Consider the following 23,538-nt stretch of genomic DNA (forward strand, 5'->3'; position numbering starts at 1 on the left):
TGGACAGAGGAGCCTGGCAGGCTACAGTCCATGGGGTCCAAAGAGTCGGGCATGACTGGGCGACTTCACTATGACTTCACTAGGACCCTTAGTTACAGTATTTCACTATCTTGTTAGCTGTTTTTGTCAGGTTATGCTAACTGCATTTAAAAAGAAAGGAACTGGCCCACAGTATTTGCTGTGCTCTAAAGCAGTCCATATTTTGAGGTTATTTGTTTTATATTAGGTCAAAACTAAAAATACTACAGTATTTAGATTTTTTCTGGGAAGATTTATTTAATAACTGATACAATTTATTTCATAGTTGTTGACATATTCATTTTGTCACCTCTTTTTGAGTCAATTTTATATGGTGCATTGATGCATATCAGGTATTCAAATGTACTATGAGTTTTTCATATATGATCATCATATAAATTTTATAAACTTTGTCTACTGAGTCACTTTCTCATGTAAAGTTCTATTCATTTTTTCTTTTTTTTTTTTAAATTTGGTTCATTAAATTTTACCAAAAGACATATTATTTTTGCTAAAATACATGCTTATAATTTAGCCATTTTTTTCCTGTTTTTTACTTCACTTATTTTTCTATTTCCTGTTTTTCTTATGTTTTGCATAATGTCTTCCATTATTATATATTCTTATTATTTAAGTGTTCTATTTATTTACTTTGTTTTAAATAGTTTAATGACAAATTTATATAAGGCTGAGCTTTGCTCTGAAAAGTGCTTTGAAGACACTTTTAAAATAGAAGCTGCATCATACAGCTTAATGTTTACCAGAGTGCTTTGAAGTTATGCAGAACCATCATCTCTCAAATGACATCAGGCTTGAAATTCAGATAATAAAGGACTGTTTGAGGGGATGTGACTTTCTATCTAGAGGGTCTAATAAACACTTACATCTATATATCTATTCTCCATATTATATAATTTCTGAAAGCAATCCTACAACCCGTAGTCCAGGTGACATCATCTTCGGTGCTAGCATTCTCAATCAGGAAGGAAAAGCAGGCTGTAGAATGAACTTTTGACTGATGCAAACTTTAATTGTGTTCTCTAGATTTCAGCATGATTAATCCAGAGTCACATTAATTCAATTTTCCTTCAGTTTTCTGCTAGGGTCAGTGCAAGGGAAGTGGGTAGTTCCCCAGAAATGTGTTGGAGAATCTACCCTAGTTGTCTGGTTGGCATGGAGTATGGACCTCTGAGCAAGAACTTCTGATGAGGAAAACAAAGCATTCCTTTCAGCTGCCTTTAGGAGACCAAAGCTTCTCTGTTTCCTGCAGTCTATATTTAGTGTCAATTGTTTCGAAATGATAGTCAAGTTTCCTCATCAATTGCCTTATAAGTGTATATTTTCAAGAATTATTTTTAAAAAGTCATGAATTCTAGTCACGTGAGTAGGACAGCTTGACCACCCTGCCCTAGCAGCATACTGTTGCATTTTCTACATCTAAATGAGAAAATACACTGAATTTTGGATCTACATACAGTTTGCTAAGAATCCATTCTTTGTTTTTAAATAGAATTCATCATCAAAAACGAGTCCTCTCTTTTCACTCTGCTTTTCTACAAATTATTTCTTAGGAGCCGTCTAGAACATGCTTTATCTCTCAAGTAGAAAGGAACCCTTTTTGATGACATGTTCACGCTCTTGCCCTAGTGTGTTTACAACATTTACTGTGTGTGTGTGTGTGTTTAGTCGCTTCAGTCGTGTCTGACTCTTTGTAACCCTGTGGTCTGTAGTCCACCAGGCTCATCTATCTATTGGATTCTTCAGGCAAGAATATTGGAGTGGATTGCCATGCCCTTCTCCAGGGAACCTTCCAAACCCAGGGATTGAACCTGCATCTCACTCTTACGTCTGCTGCAGTGGCAGGCGGGTTCTTTACTACTAGTGCCACATAGGAAGCCTTACACATTGTCTGCAACCTAGCAATTATCTTCCATATGTAATTTTCTGTACATATCTACATTCCAACGTTTAGTGAGACTTTGTTACTCTTACTTTTCACTGTTGGGAGTTTTTATATTTGCCCAAAACCTAAGAACTACTTTGGTAAAGAATTAGGAGAGGGGCTGCCACTGCCTCCTTTCCACAAATCTTGAGCTATATTTACTTTGGGAGTAGGGCTCTAGTAGGTCAAGAATACCAGATATTTCAGGCTGTGGGAAAAGTATGTTTGAAGGCAGAAAACTGTAAACCTTTGTGCTCAATCATACCCAACTCTGCAACCCCATGGACTGTAGCCTGCCAGGCTCCTCTGTCCATGGAATTTTCTAGGCAAGGACTGGAGTGAGTTGCCATTTTCTACTCTAAAGGATCTTACCTACCCGGGTAGGTATTGGGTCTCCTGCATCTTCTGCATTGGCAGACAAATTCTTTGCCGCTGAGCCACCTGGGAAGCCAGCTGGGAAGCCAGCTGGGAAGCCTATGTTTGAAGGTGCAGACATGTGAAAGGGCTTAGAGCATATGAATAACTCCCTGTAAGTAGTCCACTCCCGATGGAGCACAGCCAATGTGTGAGAGAAGTAGTGGGAAAGGTAGAAGGCAGGCAACAGCAGAGAAAAGGCCTTGTAGGACTCCTAAAGGAGTTAAGACTGTCTGCTATTCACAATGAGACAATTTAGAAGGATTTTAAGTGCATGATTGATATAATCAATTTGAGATTTTAAAAAATCCTTCTTAGTATTGGAGATAGAATTGTGTGTAGTTCATGAGACAGAATTTAGTGAGACCAGCCAAGAGAATATTGCAAGAGTGAAAGATGATAAGTTCCAAACTATGGCATTGTTCAAAGATGGGGGAAATAAATGAAATTTCCAAGGCATATAGGGTGAAGAAAGGGGGATAAAGGGGAGTAATGGTTTGCAAATTGGAGTTTAAGAAGAGGTCAGAGGTTAAGATCACTTTTATTTTTCTGGTAAATGTGGCTGGAAACAGAATTGACATAAAATAGCAAATTGGGATAATACAAATTGAATTTTAATTTTGAACATACAGCATTTAGTTTTTCTATGGTATATGATCTGGTTGGCAGTTAGACATGTAGTTCCATACCTAAAGAGAATGGTCTGGATTGGAAATCATATTTGGAGTTATCAAAATAGAGGGTGGTTTGAATCATGAATATTGGTGATACTGTTCATGTAGAGAACTCGTGTGTGTTTTCTGTGAATCTATACCACTGAACATTTTTTTCTTTCCTGATGCTTTTGTTGCTTCTGTCCTGACACCTGCTGTATTCTGTTTGGCTTGACAAATAATTATAAATTCTGACTTCCCAGGAATATAAAGAGTCTGGGAGAAAAAAATATACTATCCTTTGAGTCAGACTCAAGAATACCTTACACATATTTGGAAATTGTGGTTTTCAGATGACAATCACGAGTCCTTCAAGACCAGTAAGTCCTGAATCATGGCAGATACTTCCAACTTAACTTCCCTTTCTGATCATCAGTGTCTGATACTCAGGTCCTAATATCTGTGGTTTTGAACCACACTGGATTACTTGACATTGATTCCTAATTACTTCTCTTTATTTGGGATTTAAATGGTACTCTTAGTGACAAACTATATCGTAACTCCGATTAACTCTACTACAGCGACTCAAGAAAGAAAGATAAAGAACTCTTTCCATAGTATAAAACACACACGTGTTTCATTTTCCTGGCATCACTAAAGTGAGTATTTTTTGCCTAGAAATCCAGGATAACACTTGATTCCCCCAGTTCTTACCCATTTATCAGTCAATGTATTTTATTAGGTCTACTACTCATAAGGCATTTATGCCACTAATTAGTCACTTAAATAAAAATGAGTACCATTAACTAGGATCTTATAAATTTTATGTTCTGAGTTCTCTTAGTTTTAGTTCTATGTAGTAATTAATTAAAAGAAATAACTCATGAATTTGTTTTCATCACCTTGTTTGAGTTAAACCCATATTGGTAAAAGAAACCAACTAAATGGATATTTTTTTTAACTACTTCATTTCAGAACTAATAGAAAAGAAATGCCTTTTTCACACAGCTGTTTGGAAAGCATTTCATATTATATGGAGAATTTTTTATACTGCATTCAAGTGTAATTAGAGTCAAAGGCCATACATTTGTTCATGTTTGCTATAGCTTTGTGCTCTTAAAAAGAAAATCTAAATTTATATTTCCTCTTTGGAGCTTTTAAATTTGCAACTGTTTGACAAATATGATACAGTCTGACCTTAGAAACAAAACACTGCTTTTACATTACAGCTTTCACTTTCTATGTGTGTAGCAATAGAATTTTTTTTTTTTTTTTTTTGGTTACATTGGGTTTCCCAGGTGGTGTTAGTGGCAAAGAATCCATCTTCCAAAGCAGGAGACACAAGAGATGCTGCTTCAATCCCTGGGTTGAGAAAATCCCTGGCATAGGGAATGACAACCCACTCCAGTATTCTTGCCTGGAAAATTCCAAGGATAGCGGAGCCTGGGACACTACAGTCCATGGGGCCACAAAGAGTTGGACATGACTGAGCACACACACACACACACACACACACACACACACACATACATACATTTGGTTACATAAGAATGTTGGAGTATACTCCACAATTCTGATAGGTATATGATACAGGCATGCCCTACAACAACTCTGTGGTTCATAGATTTTCAGAAATACTGCTGCTGCTAAGTCGCTTCACTTGTGCCCGACTCTGTGCGACCTTATAGATGGCAGCCCACCAGGCTCCCCTGTCCCTGGGATTCTCCAGGCAAGAACACTGGAGTGGGTTGCCATTTCCTTAGTTAAGCCAAATTCACTAGGTTTCCTTATCACCAAGTCTTTAATACATTCATATGTATCTTGGATATCTCAAAGGGATGCGATTATGTAGAATTTCTAAATATTTTAAATTGCAGAGTCTTTTCTAGAAAATAAAACTTGTGGGATAATTTTCCAGAAGACTACACTGTGTACAAATACATTATATTTAAGTTTAATCATAATGATTTTTAGGTACTTGTTGATTTTTATGATGAAATTTATTTATGTATGCAAATCCTTAAATTACCTACTCCACCAATCCTCAGCAGAGGAGCAGACAGTTTCTATGGCTTGTTGACACTGGGTAACTGAGTTTAATACCTAATTAAGAAAGGGCTTTTCTGCCGATTGAAGGGACAAATGGAAGTCAGAAAATCTAGGTTTGAATCTTGAGTTGGCCACTTAGTAGATGAGTTACCTTGGGTAAGTTACCATAATTTAATAATGAGGATAATAGTATGCAAATTAAAGTGTGTAGTAGAGATAAAGATTTGGAAAATATGAACATAGTTCCTGGTACAAGGTTATCAGTAAGTGATAACTTCAATGGATATAAAGTAATTCAAAAATTAATAAGTAATGAATAGTTCTCATTTTACTATTTTCCCATAAGGCTTTCTAACATGTTTTTGAATATCTTCCTCTTAGAAACTATCATTCCTCTTCTTCATTTCTCTTGCCTGAACAACTCTTAAGTGCTGTGCTCAGTCACTCAGTCCATTCCAACTCTTTGCAACCCTATAGACTATAGTCCACCAGGCTTCTCTGTCCAGGGAATTTTTCAGGCCAAAATACTGGAGTGAGTTGCCATTTCCTACTGCAGGGGATCTTCTCAACCCAGGGATGGAAACTGTGTCTCTTGTGTCACTTGCATTGGCAGGAGAATTCTTTACCACTGCGCCACCTGAGAACAACTTTTTCTTCTCCACATTTATCTAATTTATACTCATTGTACACTCCATTTTTTTGCTGCCTTTTTCTCTAGAATGATTTATCTGACTACTTTGAGACATTTTTATGTCCCTATAATGGGCGCACCTAATGGTCCTTTAATCTATACAACTTATTTCTTAGGCACTTCCATGAAAATTTGTATTATTAGTTTGCATTTTCCTGTACAAGTTCTGTATTTTCAATTAGATTAAAAAGTGCTTAGGAGATGCACCATTTTCCTAAAGCAGGGTATTTTCTTTTAAATGGTGGATACTCAATAAACATTTATTGATTTTATTGATTACAAAAGGCAGCAGCTGAAAGTTATACTCACTGTTTATTGTGTAAAGGATAACTTTCAGCAGATGAATGCTGCTAACTACTATTAATCACTGATGAATAATCCTTATTGTACATGTTTTGCATGCATATTCAGAAACATTGAAAGGTTTGCCAGTATTTGATCAACCTCGGATGGGATAAGGGTAGAAACCCAATTAGTATTAGTTCTTCGTTCTAATTCATTTTTTCTGTCAGCATATTTCAGCCTTTTTTGGAGAAGCATAAGTAGAGTTAGTGGATGGTTAACATTGGGTCCTCCTTTCTAAAATCAAAAAGTCTCTAACCTCTAATCATTTCACTAAATTATAAGAAACCGAATCCTAATGATTGAAAACTCTACTTTGCAGCCACTTAGCAAATCATATCTTCCTCCTTTTGGTTTGCTTTCTTTCTCTCCCAAACATGCATTCAAATTCATCTAATGTCTAAATAGTAAGAAATTACCTAAAGGTAGACTATTAAAGAAAAAAAAAACCCTCAACTTAATTTCCTGCATCAAAATTGGTTTTAGGTAGATGCTTAAAAATAATCTTAGGAAAGAAAATGCCATTCTAAGCAGGATATGAATTCAAGAACTGATGATCAACAGTGATTATATTTAGGTTGTATTTCACAATTTTATAGGAATAAAGTCTGCTTCCTTACTGAGGTCTTCATGATATTAATTCCCTGTATCTTTCTTGTCCCACACTCTCTTTTTACTTAAATCATACAAAGCTCTTTATTCTTTTCAGCATCTACATGAACAATTTTCTTGCTCTGAAATATTACCATCTAGACCACTTTAAGACAGTAGTTTTCATTGCTTACTGCATATAGGACTAGCTATACATTTCCACCCAAAATACAAAACAAAAACAAGACTCTTTTACTAAAAATTGATAAGAATTTTAAAAGGGCACCAGCAGAATATTAAACCTAGCACAGATCTTCAGAGTTCTGGGTCCTGTGAAACTACACAGATCACACACTCATAAACTGCCCCAGCCATACATGACAATCATCTAGAAAGTTTTTGAAAAGTAATAATGCCAGGGTAGCATCCTAGATAATTGACTTCAGAATCTCTGGTGATAGAGCACAGGCATCAGTATTATAATTTTAATTGTAAAATATTTAATTTAATTTTTATGTATAATCATGGCTGAGAACTGAATTCAAGTGCTATTTCCATAAGACTTTACATTTACTTATCGGTTTATTTGTCTTAGTCTCTGTCTCTGTCACTAGACTGTAATGTTTCTTAGGAATAGGTACCATGTTTTCTTAGTCTTATGTTCATGACACAGAACAATGCCTGCAGCTTTATAGACATCTATTAAGTGATTGTTGAATGACTGAATAAATGAATGGATAGAGTGATATGACTTGTTTATTCATTTTATAGATAATAAGGAAAAAGTAAGATAAAAACAGACTTATTGGTGATAATTTAAAAATAAAAAGAGAAAACATGCTCTTTGAAGAGATTCTGTTCAGTTCAGTTCAGTCACTCAGTGATATCCAACTCTTTGTGACCACATGGACTGCAGCACGCCAGGCTTCCCTATCCTTCAACTCCTGGAGCTATTTAAACTCATGTCCATCGAGTAGGTGATACCATCCAACCATCTCATCCTCTGTCATCCCCTCTCCTCCTGACTTCTATTTCTCCCAGTATCAGGGTCTTTGAAGAGATGGGAATGGAGTAAAATAAGAGATTTGAGAAATTATATCTAATAATTAATTTTCTTATAAACAAGGTGATTGACCCACACAATAGGCCCTGTAATGCTGTGCTTAGTGGGAAATTTATTTTATTTATACTATTACTCATTAAACTTTCAGTGTTGAGATAAAAAAACAAATATAAGGAGATATATGAATTTTTGATATAATTAAAGAAAAAGTAATCACTCCTTAGATATATCTATCATAGTTGAGAATTAAGGGAAGTATTTGTGGTGGAGGACTCTTTCTTGAATGTACCATAGAGCTTGTTAGTGAAACTAGTGTCGTAAAGTAATGAACTGTTATTAGCTGTTTGTTAGATCCAGGCAGTTTACAATTCTGCCTTCTTCCCTTTCTGGTTGCACAGAGACTGAAGTCCAGCCAGAGGTAAAATGCTTAGTCTTTTAAGGTCTTTTCTGAGCCGACACCCTGCCACAGGCACATATGTGACTTTCTAGGTTTCCTTGAATATGCTGGGGTTTTTCATAACCCTAATTGTCCCAGGTATCTCTTTCCTGAGCCTATTCTGTCTTTTCTATCCCAGGCTTTTTAGTTTATCTCTTGCTCCTGCAGTTTATTCTTGCTCAGAAGGTAGTGGCTAAGTGTATTCATCTTTAATGCTTGTGAAAACATCCAGGAAGCAGCTTCAACCCTGGGAAGCTGCTATGTAGGCAAAACAAAGGCAAATCTTTGAGCTGATTCTTCAGGGAACCACCACAAGGGTAAAAACACAGAACTACTACATTATTTGAGAATAGGTCCACAATGTTCCCTGTGGTGCTGCACAACCTGCATTAGGAATACGTTTCCATTTTCAAGGCTGCTGCAGCGCTGGGGAGTGTCAGTAGTAACTGGGTAAATTGATATGCCACAGAGCCCTCCTATCAAAATTCTATAGTTTTCCTCTTCACAAAGCATTCTCTTGGTTGTTGTGAGTTTTTATTAGATTCCAGAGTTCTAAAAAATTGATTTTAAAAGAGTGTTGACACTTTTTGCTGGACTATTCATTGCTTCTATGGCTGATTTTCTCTACCATGGTAAAGTTGAATGGTTACAAATATATTGCCCACAAAGCCAAAGATATTTACTATTTGTTTTTTAAGAGACTCTTTGCTGACCTCTGTTTTGAAAATTGGTATACAAAATTTGCATACACATATTTCATTAGTGCATGCATGATTGATGCATTAGTGGATGAATGGATGGATGAACAATAAAACTATTTTACATTTATATTTTAACATTACATTATTAAATGTAGATATCTACATGCATCTTGTTAAACGTCATCTGACAATGTATAATATACTGTGTTAGAGAAGCATGGTCATTCATTGATCATCTTCAGAGTTGCTGTTTTTACTTCTAGGTCACTATTCCATTTAAGAATGATGATAGCCAGTTAAAATCAAAACATGCCAACTGAGAGCATATTTTAGTAATGAGAAAACATCCTTACAGTTATCATAAGCATTTTCTTCACATGTTTACATTATTTATTATGTGTTTTTACTCCATCCATGGATGTTGTTTATTTGAGCAATAAGATGAGTCATGGTCAGATAGTTACAGTGAGTTGATAACTTATTTGTTAAAGAAATATCCATCTTCTTGGTATTGCTGTGTATGATAATGTTTTTTCATCCTTAATCTCCCTTTTGAAAGCATAATTCTTCATTTGCCTCCCAGGGCCAGATGTTGAGTTTTTTTAATTTTTTCTCATATTAAGTTATACTTTCTATACTTTCAAAGAACTGACTCACCGCCCTCAGAAGCCAACTTCATCAGCATCTTTCCTCCACTGTTCATGCTGCCCAGTTATTAGCCTTGTACTTCTAATCAACTTTGTGGCACCTACTTGATTTCCACACTCTGTTAATTAGGTTGTTCTCTTATTATTTATTATGTAATTCTTTCAGTATGAGGGTAGTGATAGGACACAAAGAGTATAGAGGTCAGAAAATAGAAAGAAATAAATGATTCCTTGGGAAAACATAAGCTGTTCAGTTTTAAGTTTTAATCTCCATAAGTTTAACATGATATTACTATTATAAACATGTATCTTTTTCATTTGGTTCATATGAATACTATTAAAAAGGTATTTTTTGCTAGCCCTTAAGAGGCATTAACATATAAATATAAATTCATAAAATATAAATACTTCATAGGCAAGGATATTGTTACCCATAAACAAATGCAGTTTTAGCTGGCTTCTGCAAACACATTTTAAAAGAGTTTTGGTTATAAGGGTAAATTCCAAACCTGATTGGGGCTAACCGAATATCCATTTCTATCTTCCCAAAGAAATGAATTGAGGGTCATAGATCCTGATACACACCCAAATGTTCTAAGACACAGAGTCATGTTTCTCAAAAACGTACTCTCTAGTGATATTTTTCTTCTGGTAATTAATGAATCAAAGTAGCCACTAAATAATACAAAATTATTTAAAATAGATAAAAACTTTAAATTCATCACTAGATTGAGAGTTCCATAAGGGCTGAGATTTTAGGTATTGTTTTGTTTTGATTTTCATTGTTAGCCTGGAGCCTAAAGGAGTACGTATCACAATAAGAGTTTAATATATGTTTGAAAAAAAATATATGTTTGAATAAATAAATAAATTAGTTATTATTCTTATCGTTGTAATAGTAGGGGATATTTTATACATATCATAGAAAATTAATTTGCATCTTAATATCTTTAATGTTTTTAAATTATTTAAGACAATGATAGTTCAAGGGTTAACACATGAAAAAGATCATTTATATCTTTTTAGATAAGGGCTGAGGGATATATGAGTTATACATTTAAAAAGTATAAAATTTTATTATATTTAAATAAAACATTTTGTTCCCCTTAACCTTAAACATATTTTACTTTTTCAGAACTTCATTTTGAGTTTATTCTGTGTCAAATCCCAGTCTAATACAGATAAAAATATGTGAGTTATTAGGTTCCTTAAAACTGGCATTGATAGTAGAAATGCTGACAAATCCTTATTACAGATGCCAGTGGAATGAAGTGCTTTTACCTCTAGCAAATGCTGATGTGGAGATTTAAGACTATGTGAAAAACCAGTAAAGTTGCCCAGGAGAGTTTTATCATATTATTCATTGAACTCAGTATGTGGTACAGTAATTGCTTCTGGTATCATTTTTCTTTTCTTACACGAGGTTATTATTTATCCTTGTGCTGTGTGAAACAGAGGAAGAGTCTAAAAGGAGAGTCATAACTCGATGTAAACTATCTTGTGACACAGTGTAGCTGGAGATAGGAATCACAGCTGGAAAAGAGTGTCTTACTTCTCAGAATTAAATATGGGAAGAATGATATTAGACACTGTGGAGACACATAAATACTAAAAAGATGCACTCAGACAACATATTTTTTCCTAGTGATATGAAAACCTGTTTAAAATATACATTTAAATAGGCTTTTTAATCTCACAGAGATCAACACATTTATTTGCCTATGACAGAGGTTTTCTTATTAGCTGATAAGTGAAGGAAATCAAATTAATAGGTAAGATGGTTACTACAAAAAGCTGGATGGTGACATTTAAATAGCACAATAATTTTTGGAATTTTTGCTCTGCTTTTGTACCTTATACATGTATGTCTTTTTGCCTTATGCACTTTTAAGTAATCACTAACATTTATCATATTTTCTCCAATGTTCAGGTAAGTTTGTATGAAAAGTATGCCATAAATATTTTGAAATAAAATTTTTAAATAGAGACAATCATAACTTAATAGTGTAAATAGGGGGAAAACAGTTTTTAGACAATAATATGTTGCTTCCTAAATCCATTGGGCTGAAAATATGCTATTCTTACAAATTATTATATTTTATTTTTATTTGTTTATCTGGCTGCACTGTCATGCAGAATCTTAGTTCCCCAGCCAAGGATAGAACCTGTGTCTTCTGCAGTGAAAGCAGAGCATCCTAACTACTGGACAGCCAGGGAATTCCCTATTTTTACAAATTTTTCAAGTATTATGATAAAAATATGTGTTTTTATTTGGAAATAAAATAATTTATTATGTAGAAAATAAATTCTTAGGATTATATATTTACTTCTATTGTTCACCAATATCATTTTGATTGCATTGTGCAATTAATAAATGTATTACCATTTTGCATGCAGTATACTAATGACTAATCCCAGTTGACTGAAAAAGTAATAATAAAACCAGACCATACATGTTAAGTTAGCTAATGAGCCCTGTATAATCATGCATTTATATGCAGTTTGGAAACCATCACTAGGAACTATTTAATGTGGGAAGTATAGTAGAAAGGTAAGTGATTCAGTAGTCCAATTGCCTAGGTTGTATGCTGGCTGTTGACCTTAGGCAAAACGCTTAGCACCCCAGCCCTCAGTTTATTTATCTGTAAAATATAAAAATTAATAATGATATCACCGACCTCACTTTCCTGTAATGAGAAATAAATAAATTAATCCAAGGAAAAGCTTTTAGAACAGGAATGGGCAGTAGTTAAACACTTGGAAAATGTTAGTGCTGTTATTTAGTGTCTAGAGCTTGAAAAATGGTCAACCTGTGGACTTTTAAATAAAAATAATACATACTTATTTAGTTATAAATTAGAAACTGACTGCAACCAAAATATGAATTTGATAATTTTTGTACCAAAATGCTTCTTTGTCCCGCATTCTGCCAGCCAGAAATGTTCTCGCTGTTCCTTCCTCTTAAGGGGAACATGATATGTTCTTCTCAAGTCCCTAAACCCCTGGCCATTGGTTAGGAACCTGAGGATTTGTTACCACCATCCCCAAACCCCATAGAACTTAGCTGTCTTATAAAATGTTTCCTTCAAGTTCAAGTTGCCTTGGTTTCGCAGTTGACCACAGCAGTCCATTTCCATTCAGTTCATTACACAGTCATTTATTTGCAACCCTGCTATGTGCCTGGTGATGTTTGGTGCTTTTGATGAAAATTTGCTGTATAAATGGCTCCTATCTTGCCATATAAATGGCTCAATTCTAGTTCAGAAAATATATATGTAAATCAGCACTCCCTACTCAATATGATAAATATTATAGTAAAAATTATTGTGGGGCAGCAGAAAAAGAGCTAACTGACTGTGCCTGAACTGTGAATACCTAGCACAAGAAAGCTGTTCAGCTGCAGGGCTTCCCTCCTCTCCCCAGGTAACAAGGGCATTTAACTTGTGATCCATGGACATGTGTTACCTAACTTTAAAGATTAGAAGGCCAGGAAGTGTAGAGAGGAAAATGAGTATAATATCCCCAAGGGTGGAAGAGGACTATATCTGTCAGATTTGCAGCACTCTGTATCCCTGGGAAATACATTTTATACCTGATCACATAGTACATAAAAATTAGTGAGTGCATGCTAAGCCGCTTCAGTCATGTCCAACTCTTTGGACTGTAGCCCTTGAGGGACTCTGTCCCTGCGATTCTCCAGGCAAGAATACTGGAGTGGGTTGTTATGCCCTACTCCCGGGGATCTTCCCAACCCAGGGATCCAACCCACATCTCCTGCATTGAAGGTGGATTCTTTACAACTGAGCCACTAGGTAACCCCATATAAAAATTAGACAGGATCCTAAATGTACTTTTTACCTTTTGGTAAGCCCAAATATCTAACTTTGAATTTAATTATGCATTAATTTCTGATTTCTATGTGTTTTAACTAATTCCATTTTAAAAATGCAGCGTATGTGAAAGTGTGAAGTCGCATGTGTGCTCAGTTGTGTCCAACTCTTAGCAACCCCATGGACTGCAGCCTACCAGGCTTCTCTGTCCATGGGATTTTCCAGGCAAGAGTACTGGAGTGGGTTGCCATTTCCTTCTCCAGGGGATTTTCCTGACCCAGGGATTTAACCCAGTTCTCGGATTGAACCCAGGTCTCCGATCTAACCCGGGTCTCCCACATTACAGGCAGATGCTTTACCCTCTAAGATACCAGGGAAGCAGCATATGTGGGTTTTCCACAAATTACCTAAATAGTTTAGAAAGAAATATGAGATTGTGGGAAAGTATGCATCTCGGAATTTGGAAAACCTGAGAGCAAATCTATCCTTTGACTCCTCTTAGGTGTTCTTTATTTCTTCTCAGCTGTGTGGCCTGGGAAAATTAACCTCTTTGAAAAATGACGATTATAAAAGAGTCCTAACGAAACTCAGTTGAACCATAGGAAAAGATGCTCAATATCATCTTTCCGTAGAGAATTGTGAAATAAGAAAACATTGAAAAATCACTACATACCTGTTAGAATGAATAAAATCCAGAAAACTGACACCACCAAATGCTGTTGAGGGTGTACAACAACAGGAACTCTCATTCATTGCTCGTGGCGAACTCCACTGGTACAACTAATTTGGAAGACATTTTGGCAGTTTCTAGCAAGACTAAACATACTCTTGTATGATGTAACAATTGAATGTACCTCTGTTTATCCAAATGTGTTGAAACTTATATCCATACAAAAACCTGCGCATGAATGTTTGTAGCAGCTTTATTCATAATTGACAAAACTTGGAAGCAACCAAGATGTCTTTCAGTAGATGAATGGATCAACAAACTGTGGTACATTCAGATAATGGGATATTATTCAGCACTTGAAAGAAATGACCCATCAAGCCATAAAAAGATTTGGAAGAAACATAAATGTATATTACTAGGTGAAAAAAGCCAATATGAAAAGGCTACATACTTAGTATAGTATGAATCCAATTATATGACATCTGAAAAAGAGAAAACTGTAGACAAAAAAGATTAGCCGTTGCCAGGGTTTGGAGGAGAGGGAGGCATTAACAGGTAGAGCACAGAGGACTTTTTGGGCAGTGCAATTATTCTGTATTTGCTATAATGGTGAACTACATGTCATTATATATTTGACAAAACCTATAGAAAATACAATCCTAATATAAATTATGGGTGTTCACTGATAATTATGTATCATTGCAGGCTCATTAAAAATAACAAGTGTATCAATCTGGTGGGGGATGCTGGTAAAGGAGGAGGCTTGACATGCATGATGGCAGGGGGTATATGGGAACTCTGAACTTTCCATTTAGTTTTACTGTAAATCTAAAACTGCTATAGAAATAAAGTCTATTAGACTCCATGGAAAATTATTGCATCTAAAATAATGAAATAATATTAAGCTATATCTGCTATGTTCCTTTTGTTGAATTCTCAAAACAACTTAAAAGCATTGTTGAGTCAACTTAGAGACAAGAAAACTGAGTCAGAAAATTAATTTATAATTTATACAATTAATATTTTCTTTGCACATATTATGTGCCAAGTATTGTATTAAGCATGGAGATACTATAATGAATCAATGTGGATGTGATATTCCAGGGAAGTGAGATGTGGAATAAGGTGCTGGTCTTTGAGCAGGACTTCTTTTACACACTGGAGCATCAGAAGAGCAGGAAAGTTAGAGTGTGCAAGAAACAGTAGAGATAAGCCAGGTCAAAGGAAATGGGAAGAGAGATGGAATTAGTCTTGTTTCTGAGATGAGTATGGGCAAGCTGACACACTGCTGTTGGTCCAAAACATCTTTTTGTGTGATGGCCTTAATGAGATGACTGATATGCTCCAGGGGTTGGGAAGAGGGTGATTGCTTGCTAAATGGATTGGCATGGGGGTCTCCTAAACTTTTTCACTTTGCAACATCTTACTCTAGAGAGAAACTTCCAGAGGCTTTGTCCACTGTGAAATAGTTGCACCCTGGTTTAGTTATAGGACAATCTGTCATATCATGTTCCACCCACTTCCAATAAAATATACTGATAAGTGGATTTTCTTAGCACTTAGTTAAACATACAGTATTTGATAGGGCCTGCTTTGTAAAGCCTTATAAGATTTGGCTCCTCACTTGCTCTTCATTGGGTTTCCCTCATAGCTCAGTTGTTTAAGAATTTGCCTTTAATGCAGGAGCCCCCAGTTCAATTCCTGGGTCAGGAAGATCCCCTGGAGAAGGAATAGGCTACCTGCTCCAGGATTCTTGGGCTTCCCTTGTGGTTCAGCTGGTAAAGAATCCACCTGCAATGGGGGAGACCTGAGTTCCATCCCTGGGTTGGGAAGATCTCCTGGAGAAGGGAAAGGCTACCCACTCCAGTATTCTGGCCTGGAGAATTCCATCGAATATATAGTCCATGGGGTTGCAAACAGTAGGACATGACTGAGCGCCTTTCACTTTCATTTGCTCTTCATTTTTACCTTGTTCAACTAATTCCCTCACCTACTACATGTGACTTCAATCATATTGATAGCTGTTGTCCTCTTCCTGATACACTCTAGTGTCATATTGATCTCAGGGTTTTTACTGCTGTGTCCTTGGCTTGAAATGCTCTTCTTTCAGATTTTCAAATGGCTAGACTCCTTCTCGTCTTTTAAGTTCTAGTGCATGTTTCATCTCCTCAGAAAAGGTTTCCAGACATATTAGTCAATTTTGTCTTCTCTTATCTTGCAAGTACCTTGATATTTCATTCAATGTCTTATTGCACTAGTTTATGTTTTTATACGATTGATCAGCATCAGAAGTAATGGGTTCTGTTCATTTAGGCATTTATTATTGGTTTCTTCTCCTATACCATAAACTTCATGATTCAGGAATTATATTAGGTGCTCAATAAAATGTTGGATGAATGCATAATCACTTGATATGTGTTAGTTTCTTCATCTATACTCTAAAGTAAGCCATTGTTTTTTCTTTTATAATTATAATGGTTGTAATTTTGATAGTTCTTAGAACAGAATGAGATAAAGAATGAGATAATGTATATATAAGTGCCTAATTCAGTTATTAGCACATGGTAGGCAATTAGATAATAACTTTTTTTCATTCTTTTATCAATAAATCTCACTAAAACAATGCACTTGAAATTAATTATTTGGTATAATTCAAATTGGAATATTGTAATCATATATTGTAATTAAATATAATATATTGAAATTATATCTTGGTATTATATATTATATAGTATGTAATCATTTTATATATTATTTATCATATGTGATATAAGATGTGGTATAATATATATAACATATCATTTTATTATATAATTGTGTTGATGTTATTATATTAAAATATCTCTTATGAGACATAAGTGTTCTCAAAGAATATGCCTTCTTAGTGTCTCAACCTATGCTAATCACAATGAGAAAAAAAATAAAATTGACTGCTTTAAATTAATGTGGAATTTTCTCTCTTTACCAACTTATTACCAAAGTTATAATTTTTGTAATAGTTTCATGATTAACTGACACTTCCTACCTTCATGTTCACTGTTTCCAGGAGGAACCCTATGTTCTGTTTAAAAAGTCTGACAAACCTCTTTATGGAAATGATCGATTTGAGGGCTATTGCATTGACCTCCTCAGAGAGCTATCTACAATCCTTGGCTTTACATATGAAATTAGACTTGTGGAGGATGGAAAATATGGAGCCCAGGATGATGCCAATGGACAATGGAATGGAATGGTCCGTGAACTAATTGATCATGTAAGTCCCTTTTCTCATTATTACTACCTTTGGAAGATGTTTATTAGATTTACCTTTTTTTGATGGTCAAGGGTTAATAAAGTCAAAGAACAGTGATGTATTTACTTTTTCAATAATGTTATTCAAAGTATATATTATTTTTGTCAAGCATAAAGAATATAAGGGATGAATATAATTCTATTAGAGACATGTGTCTATCTTAAATTAACTAGTAGTTAGTGGTTTAATATCTTGAAGTTTTGGTCTTGATTTATAAGATGGAATTCAGTTTTTTAATAATAAATTTCTTTTTCACTTTCATAATACTAGCTTTCTAATCAATGGAGAGAATAGGTGGTACAAATTCTAAATTTCATGATAAAAATTTTCTGTACTAGGATAAGATATTTATTGTCTTTAAAGATGAAAGATATCTGTACAAAAAAATCTAGAATCAAATACTATATAAAAATAAAGCAAGAATATTAAGCATATTAGAGCAGAATGACAGATATTTTATTTATTTATTTATTTTTAATTTGTTTATTTTAACTGGAGGCTAATTACTTAACAATATTGTAGTGGTTTTTGACATACATTGACATGAATCAGCCATGAGTGTACATGTGTTCCCCATTCTGAGCCCCCCTAGATATTTTATTTTTTAAGAAATAATTCAGGCATTTATTCTTGGTCAGGAAAACATTATTTCATAATTTGTCAGTTGGCAGTGTTAATTCATCTATTTGAAAAAACTTTTTTAAACATCATAACATAATATTTGACTATGTGTTTTGTAACATTTAAGCATATTTACATTTTCCTTAATATTAAGGCACATAATTATTGTAAAGAATTCTGCAAAGTTATTTAAATAATTTTCTTTTAAAAAACATTGTGAGTTGTATCCTAAATAAAAATTCTTACTGGAAGTAGCAAATATAGGCAATTTTCAAAACATTTTGAAGATACTTTGCCATTAATTACAAAGTTCATCATCAAGAAAAAGAATAAAGGAGATCTATCTAGCTATCTACCTATCTATCTGTCAAGAAAGGGATATTAGACAATGGTTAGGAACAGATTACCATTTTAAAATTTCTTCAACGTGAAGTCAATGAAAGTTGCTCAGTCGTGTCCAACTCTTTGCAACCCCATAGACTATACAATCCACAGAATTCTCCAGGCCAGAATAATGGTATGGGTAGCCTTTTCCTTCTGCAGAGGATCTTCCCAGGTCTCCTGCATTGCAGGCAGATTCTTTACCAGCTGAGCGACAAGGAAACCCCAATTTTCTTCAAAATGTCAGTATATTTCTTTTAATGACTTGGAATTTACTCTGTAAGTTCCTGAACTCCTAGACTTGATCAATTATTTCTCACACATTCTCTTTATATGGGACATTAATGTTTTAACTTTGTAAAATACATTGAAAGATGATGAACATATACATGATTTGGGATCAAATATAAAACCTTAAACTGTATGTTCAGTTCAGTTCAGTTCAGTCACTCAGTTGTGTCCGACTCTTTGCAACCCCATGAATTGCAGCACGCCAGGCCTCCCTGTCCATCACCAATTCCTGGGTTTACCCAAACTCATGTCCATCGAGTTGGTGATGCCATCCAGCTATCTCATCCTCTGTCATCCCCTTCTCCTCCTGCCCCCAATCCCTCCCAGCATCAGGGTCTTTTCTAATGAGTCAGTTCTTCACATGATTGGCCAAAGTATTGGAGTTTCAGCTTCAGCATCAGTCCTTCCAATGAACACCCAGGACTGATCTTCTTTAAGATGGACTGGTTGAATCTCCTTGCAGTCCCAGGGAGTCTCAAGAGTCTTCTCCAGCACCACAGTTCAAAAGCATCAATTCTTCAGCACTCAGCTTTCTTTAAAGTCCAACTCTCACATCCGTACATGACCACTGGAAAAACCATAGCCTTGACTAGATGGACCTTTGTTGGCAAAGTAATGTCTCTGCTTTTGAATATGCTATCTAGGTTGGTCATAACTTTCCTTCCGTTAGTTTATATTAATATAACAATAACTTTCATAAACCTAACTCAAGGTGGTTTAAGTAATTTACTGGTTTGCATCTCTGTGAAGTCTAGAGGTAGTGTGGCTAGATTTAGAATATTAATAGTTCATTTCTCTTATCTTTTGCCTCAATTTAGTTCTCACTTCCTTATATTTGTCTTACTCTTAGACATGTGCTTCTCAATAGGTGACAACAACAATTGCTACCAGCAGTTCTAGATTAACCATCTAGGTAGAAATAGAATACCCATAAGGTATAATTTTATCAAAAACTCCAAATTCAGTTTTATTTGCCTGACCTATGTGTGTGTGGGTAGTCACTCAGTCATGTCCACTTGTTTACACCTGTTTGGAAGGGTCCTCAGTCTGGGGGATTCTCCAGGCAAGACTACTGGAGTGGGTTGCCATTTCCTTTTCCAGGGGATCTTCCCAACCCAGGGATCAAACCCACATCTCTTGTGTCTCCTGCATTGCAGACAGATTCTTTATCTGCTGAACTATTGGGGAAGCCCCTTCCTGACCTTTGTGAGTGCTAAGTCACTTCAGTTCTGCCCAACTCTCTGTGACCCCATGGACTGTAGCCCACCAGGCTCCTCTGTCCATGGGATTTCCCAGGCAAGAGATACTGGAGTGAGTTGCCATTTCATAAACTAAATTCTGTGCCAGTTATCCAATTCAGAGGGAAATGGTATTCTCATTGATTATTCTAGGAATATACTCACAAGAAACTAGGAGGTAGGGTCAATACCTTAATTAATTATTAATTAATTAATTTTTTGGCTGCATCTGGGCTGCATCTGCATCCCTCATGCAGCATGAGGGATCTTCGTAGTTTCCCCTGGGGTTTGTGGGACCTTAGTTCCCTGACAAAGGATCAAACCCACTTTCATTGCATTGGAAGGTGGATTCTCAACCACTGGACCACCAGTGAAGATTAAAACTATATAGAGTTGGGAAACTGGGTTTTTAGAGGAAAATTAGGTTGCTTATACTTGAAGAAAGTGGACTGGATGCTATACAGACCAATACGATGAATATTTGCTATAGAGTTATATGAATAACTAACTTATGGGAGACTTTTATTTTAGTCAAAACATAAAAATGTTATATCACTAATGCCTTTATGCCAAACCAATCCCTTTATGCTTTATATTTGTCATGTGTGCTTAATTAATGTTCTTTTATTTAAGTTTTTTGAGATTCAAAATTGATTAGAAGTTTTATGTTTCTAGAATTTATTTTTTCTTGATTTTGTACCTACATGTTTCTTTAAGAGAACTATAAAGTAGAAAATGAAGGTTAGGTTATATGAATAGAGCTATGGCATAAAAGATAACAATACACCAAATGAAGGGATAGTAAGGAAGGTTTTATTATTTGATATTTATTTCTCAAAAAGTATTTTTGGTATTGAGTTGAGACTACTGATGAAGCTTTTAAGTTACTTAATCATTTTATCCTCAGTGTCATACCTGTCACTTCACTTTCTATTTTTTTCTGTGCTAAAGTACTATCCTATTTCAATATACCCTTTCTTGATACTTTCCTCATGACACATACTGTTGGCTTAGCCTTAGTTTTTAATGTTTAGCATATGTCACATTAAACTAGAATGATGACTGTAGTCAGTGTATTTTTCCTTGTACCACCTCAACTTAGTTTGCATGTTCATGAATATGCTAATTTCAATGTAAAGTAGTAACTGAACTACTAATCAACACCCTGAACTTCTCCCACTCCTTACTTTTCTTAGATAAAATTATCCTCTTTCAGAGCTTGATTACCATTCTCATTCTGAAATTTCTCCATTCTGTATCTTCAGCCCTGAGCTTTCAACCTATATATCTAACTACCTCTGGTATATTTTCCATGTGAATGTCTCGTAAGCACCTCAAAGGAAGCATGTTCCAGGCTGAAGGTATTATTCATTTCTTCTGAATCTGTTCCTTCTAAAGAGTTTCATATATCAATACGTGGTATGAACAGTTCAGTAGTTTTCCCAAGCCAAAAATTTAGTATCATGTTTGCAATGTATATTAAGTGTGCTGCTTAAATGATTCTGAAAGCTACCCACTTCTCTCCAGCTCCATTGTTACATGGATTAAGAGCCCCATATGAGAATTGTTTCCTTCTAATCTGGTGAAAGTGTCTTTAGTCGCTCAGTTGTGTCTGACTCTTTGCTACCCCATGGACTGTATAGCCTCCCAGGGTCCTCTGTCCATGGAATTCTCCAGGTAAGAACACTAGAGTGGATAGCCATCCTCTTCTCCAGGGTATCTTCCTGACCTAGGGATCAAGCCCAGGTCTCCTGCATTGCAGGCAAATGCTTTACCATCTAAGCCACCAGGGAAGCTCTCTAATCTGGTATCTATTCATATCTTCAACTAGAGTCTTGTTTAAGAAAGAGAAATCTGATCATGCCTCTCCTTTGCACACAATCTCTCAGTAGTTTTCACTGTCTGAAGGATATAGGACCAATTATATAATATATTTACAAGCCCTAGTCCCTTGGACTGCAAGGAGATCCAACCAGTCCATCCTAAAGGAGATCAGTCCTGGGTGTTCACTGGTAGGACTGATGTTGAAGCTGAAACTCCAATACTTTGGCTACCTGATGCGAAGAGCTGACTCATTTGAAAAGACCCTGATGCTGGGAAAGATTGAGGGCAGGAGGAGAAGGGGATGACAGAGGATGAGATGGATGGATGGCATCACCGACTCAATGGACATGGGTTTAGGTGGACTCTGGGAGTTGGTGATGGACAGGGAGGCCTGGTGTGCTGCAGTTCATGGGGTCGCAAAGAGTCGGACACAACTGAGCAACTGAACTGCATTAATTATTGCTTATCTCTTGTGGAAATCTTTTTGACCCTTCAGACAGACTCTCAGACCTTCTCCACCCTGCTTTCTGTATTGGGAGGTTGTTCTACATAAAATAAATCAACAGAGCTTCCCAACCAAAGGTCCAAGTCAGAGAGGAGAGTAAGGTTAGGGTATTTATTTTGCTCCTTGTTCCATTCTCTGAGATAGTGTCTTAGATTGGCTTGTGTCCTCACATTGTATGCCAGTTTCTTGCAATCATGTCTGCTCTACACAAATCTCTGTTCTGCTCTCAGTTCCAGTTTATACCCTACATAGTTGTGTTTATTCTGATCTTAGGGGTGGTTACAGCTTAGCTGCTAATGGCTTTGGGTTCTTACACCATTCCTTAAAATTCCCTTTACCAGTAGTTCTCAAAGTATATTCCATAGACCCGCAGAATCAGTATCACTTTCAAACGTGTTGAAAATTCACATTTTCAGGTCCCACTCTAGACCTACCTGATCTGAAACTGTGGTGAAATCTGGCACTCTCTATTTTGACAAGCCTCCCTGATGATATTCTGATGTTCTCTGAAGTTTGAGAATCTGTTAGTCCTTTTGTAAATAAATCCTGCTCATGTATCCTCATATGAGTGTGCACCTATTTTCTGTTGAAACTCTAACTGACACACCTTTGTATATTTTCATCTGCTCTGCTCTCTCCACCCACATGTGGGCTTTTTTCATTCTTGTTCTCCTTTGCCTCCAGTGTAGTTTTCTGTCTCCAGAACTCTCCTCAACCCCCATCTAGCTCACCTGATCCAAACTACTTTTGCTTCAGGAACACTTCACCAGTGAGGCTTCCTCACTTGACCCCAGCAATTCCACCTGCAATGAGTTTCCACATAATTCTTATTGTATAACACCATTACATTTTAATTATCAACTTAATATCTATACTATTTACTTGCATGTAATTTGTATAGTGTTCTTGTCTGGGAAATCCCGTGGACAGAGAAGCCCTGTGGGCTGCAGTCCCTGGGGTCTCAAAAGACTCAGACACAGCTTAGAGATTAAACAATAACAAAGCTGTACAGTAGTTTTAATATCAATTGGGGCTATATGAGTTGCAAGTGTACGAACCTTGGCTAAATAGAGCTTATACAAACACATATTTTTTTAAAGCCCCTGCATTACAACAAACATCCAACAGTGATTTTCACTTCACTTCCAGGGGCTTAAAGCAGGCCATTGCATACATTGGTCTCTCTTTCACTGCCTTGTTATCTCTTGGCTTTACTCTCTTTATTGATTTTATTCTTAAACACTTTCTTTATACATGGTGACAAAAAGGTGGCTCAAGTTGGTGCTAGGCCAGTAGTTCTCAACTCGGGGCAATTTCTTTTTTTTTCCAGGAGACATTT

The 23,538-nt window shown here is 35.8% G+C and overlaps 1 protein-coding gene across 10 annotated transcripts in view; it reads left to right on the top strand.

The window, feature by feature from the left end:
- GRIK2 (glutamate ionotropic receptor kainate type subunit 2) overlaps window positions 1–23,538 on the top strand; it is a 742,533-nt gene that overhangs the window by 511,358 nt on the left and 207,637 nt on the right. For all 10 annotated transcript variants that reach the window (XM_025294639.2, XM_025294642.2, XM_025294643.2 and 7 more), the window contains one exon: window positions 17,094–17,300. In XM_025294639.2, the coding sequence (XP_025150424.1) occupies window positions 17,094–17,300 (207 nt within the window). The remainder of the gene's footprint in view (window positions 1–17,093; window positions 17,301–23,538) is intronic.

The sequence above is a fragment of the Bubalus bubalis genome, chromosome 10 (assembly GCF_019923935.1).
Source record: "Bubalus bubalis isolate 160015118507 breed Murrah chromosome 10, NDDB_SH_1, whole genome shotgun sequence".
Classification (NCBI taxonomy): Eukaryota; Metazoa; Chordata; class Mammalia; order Artiodactyla; family Bovidae; genus Bubalus; species Bubalus bubalis.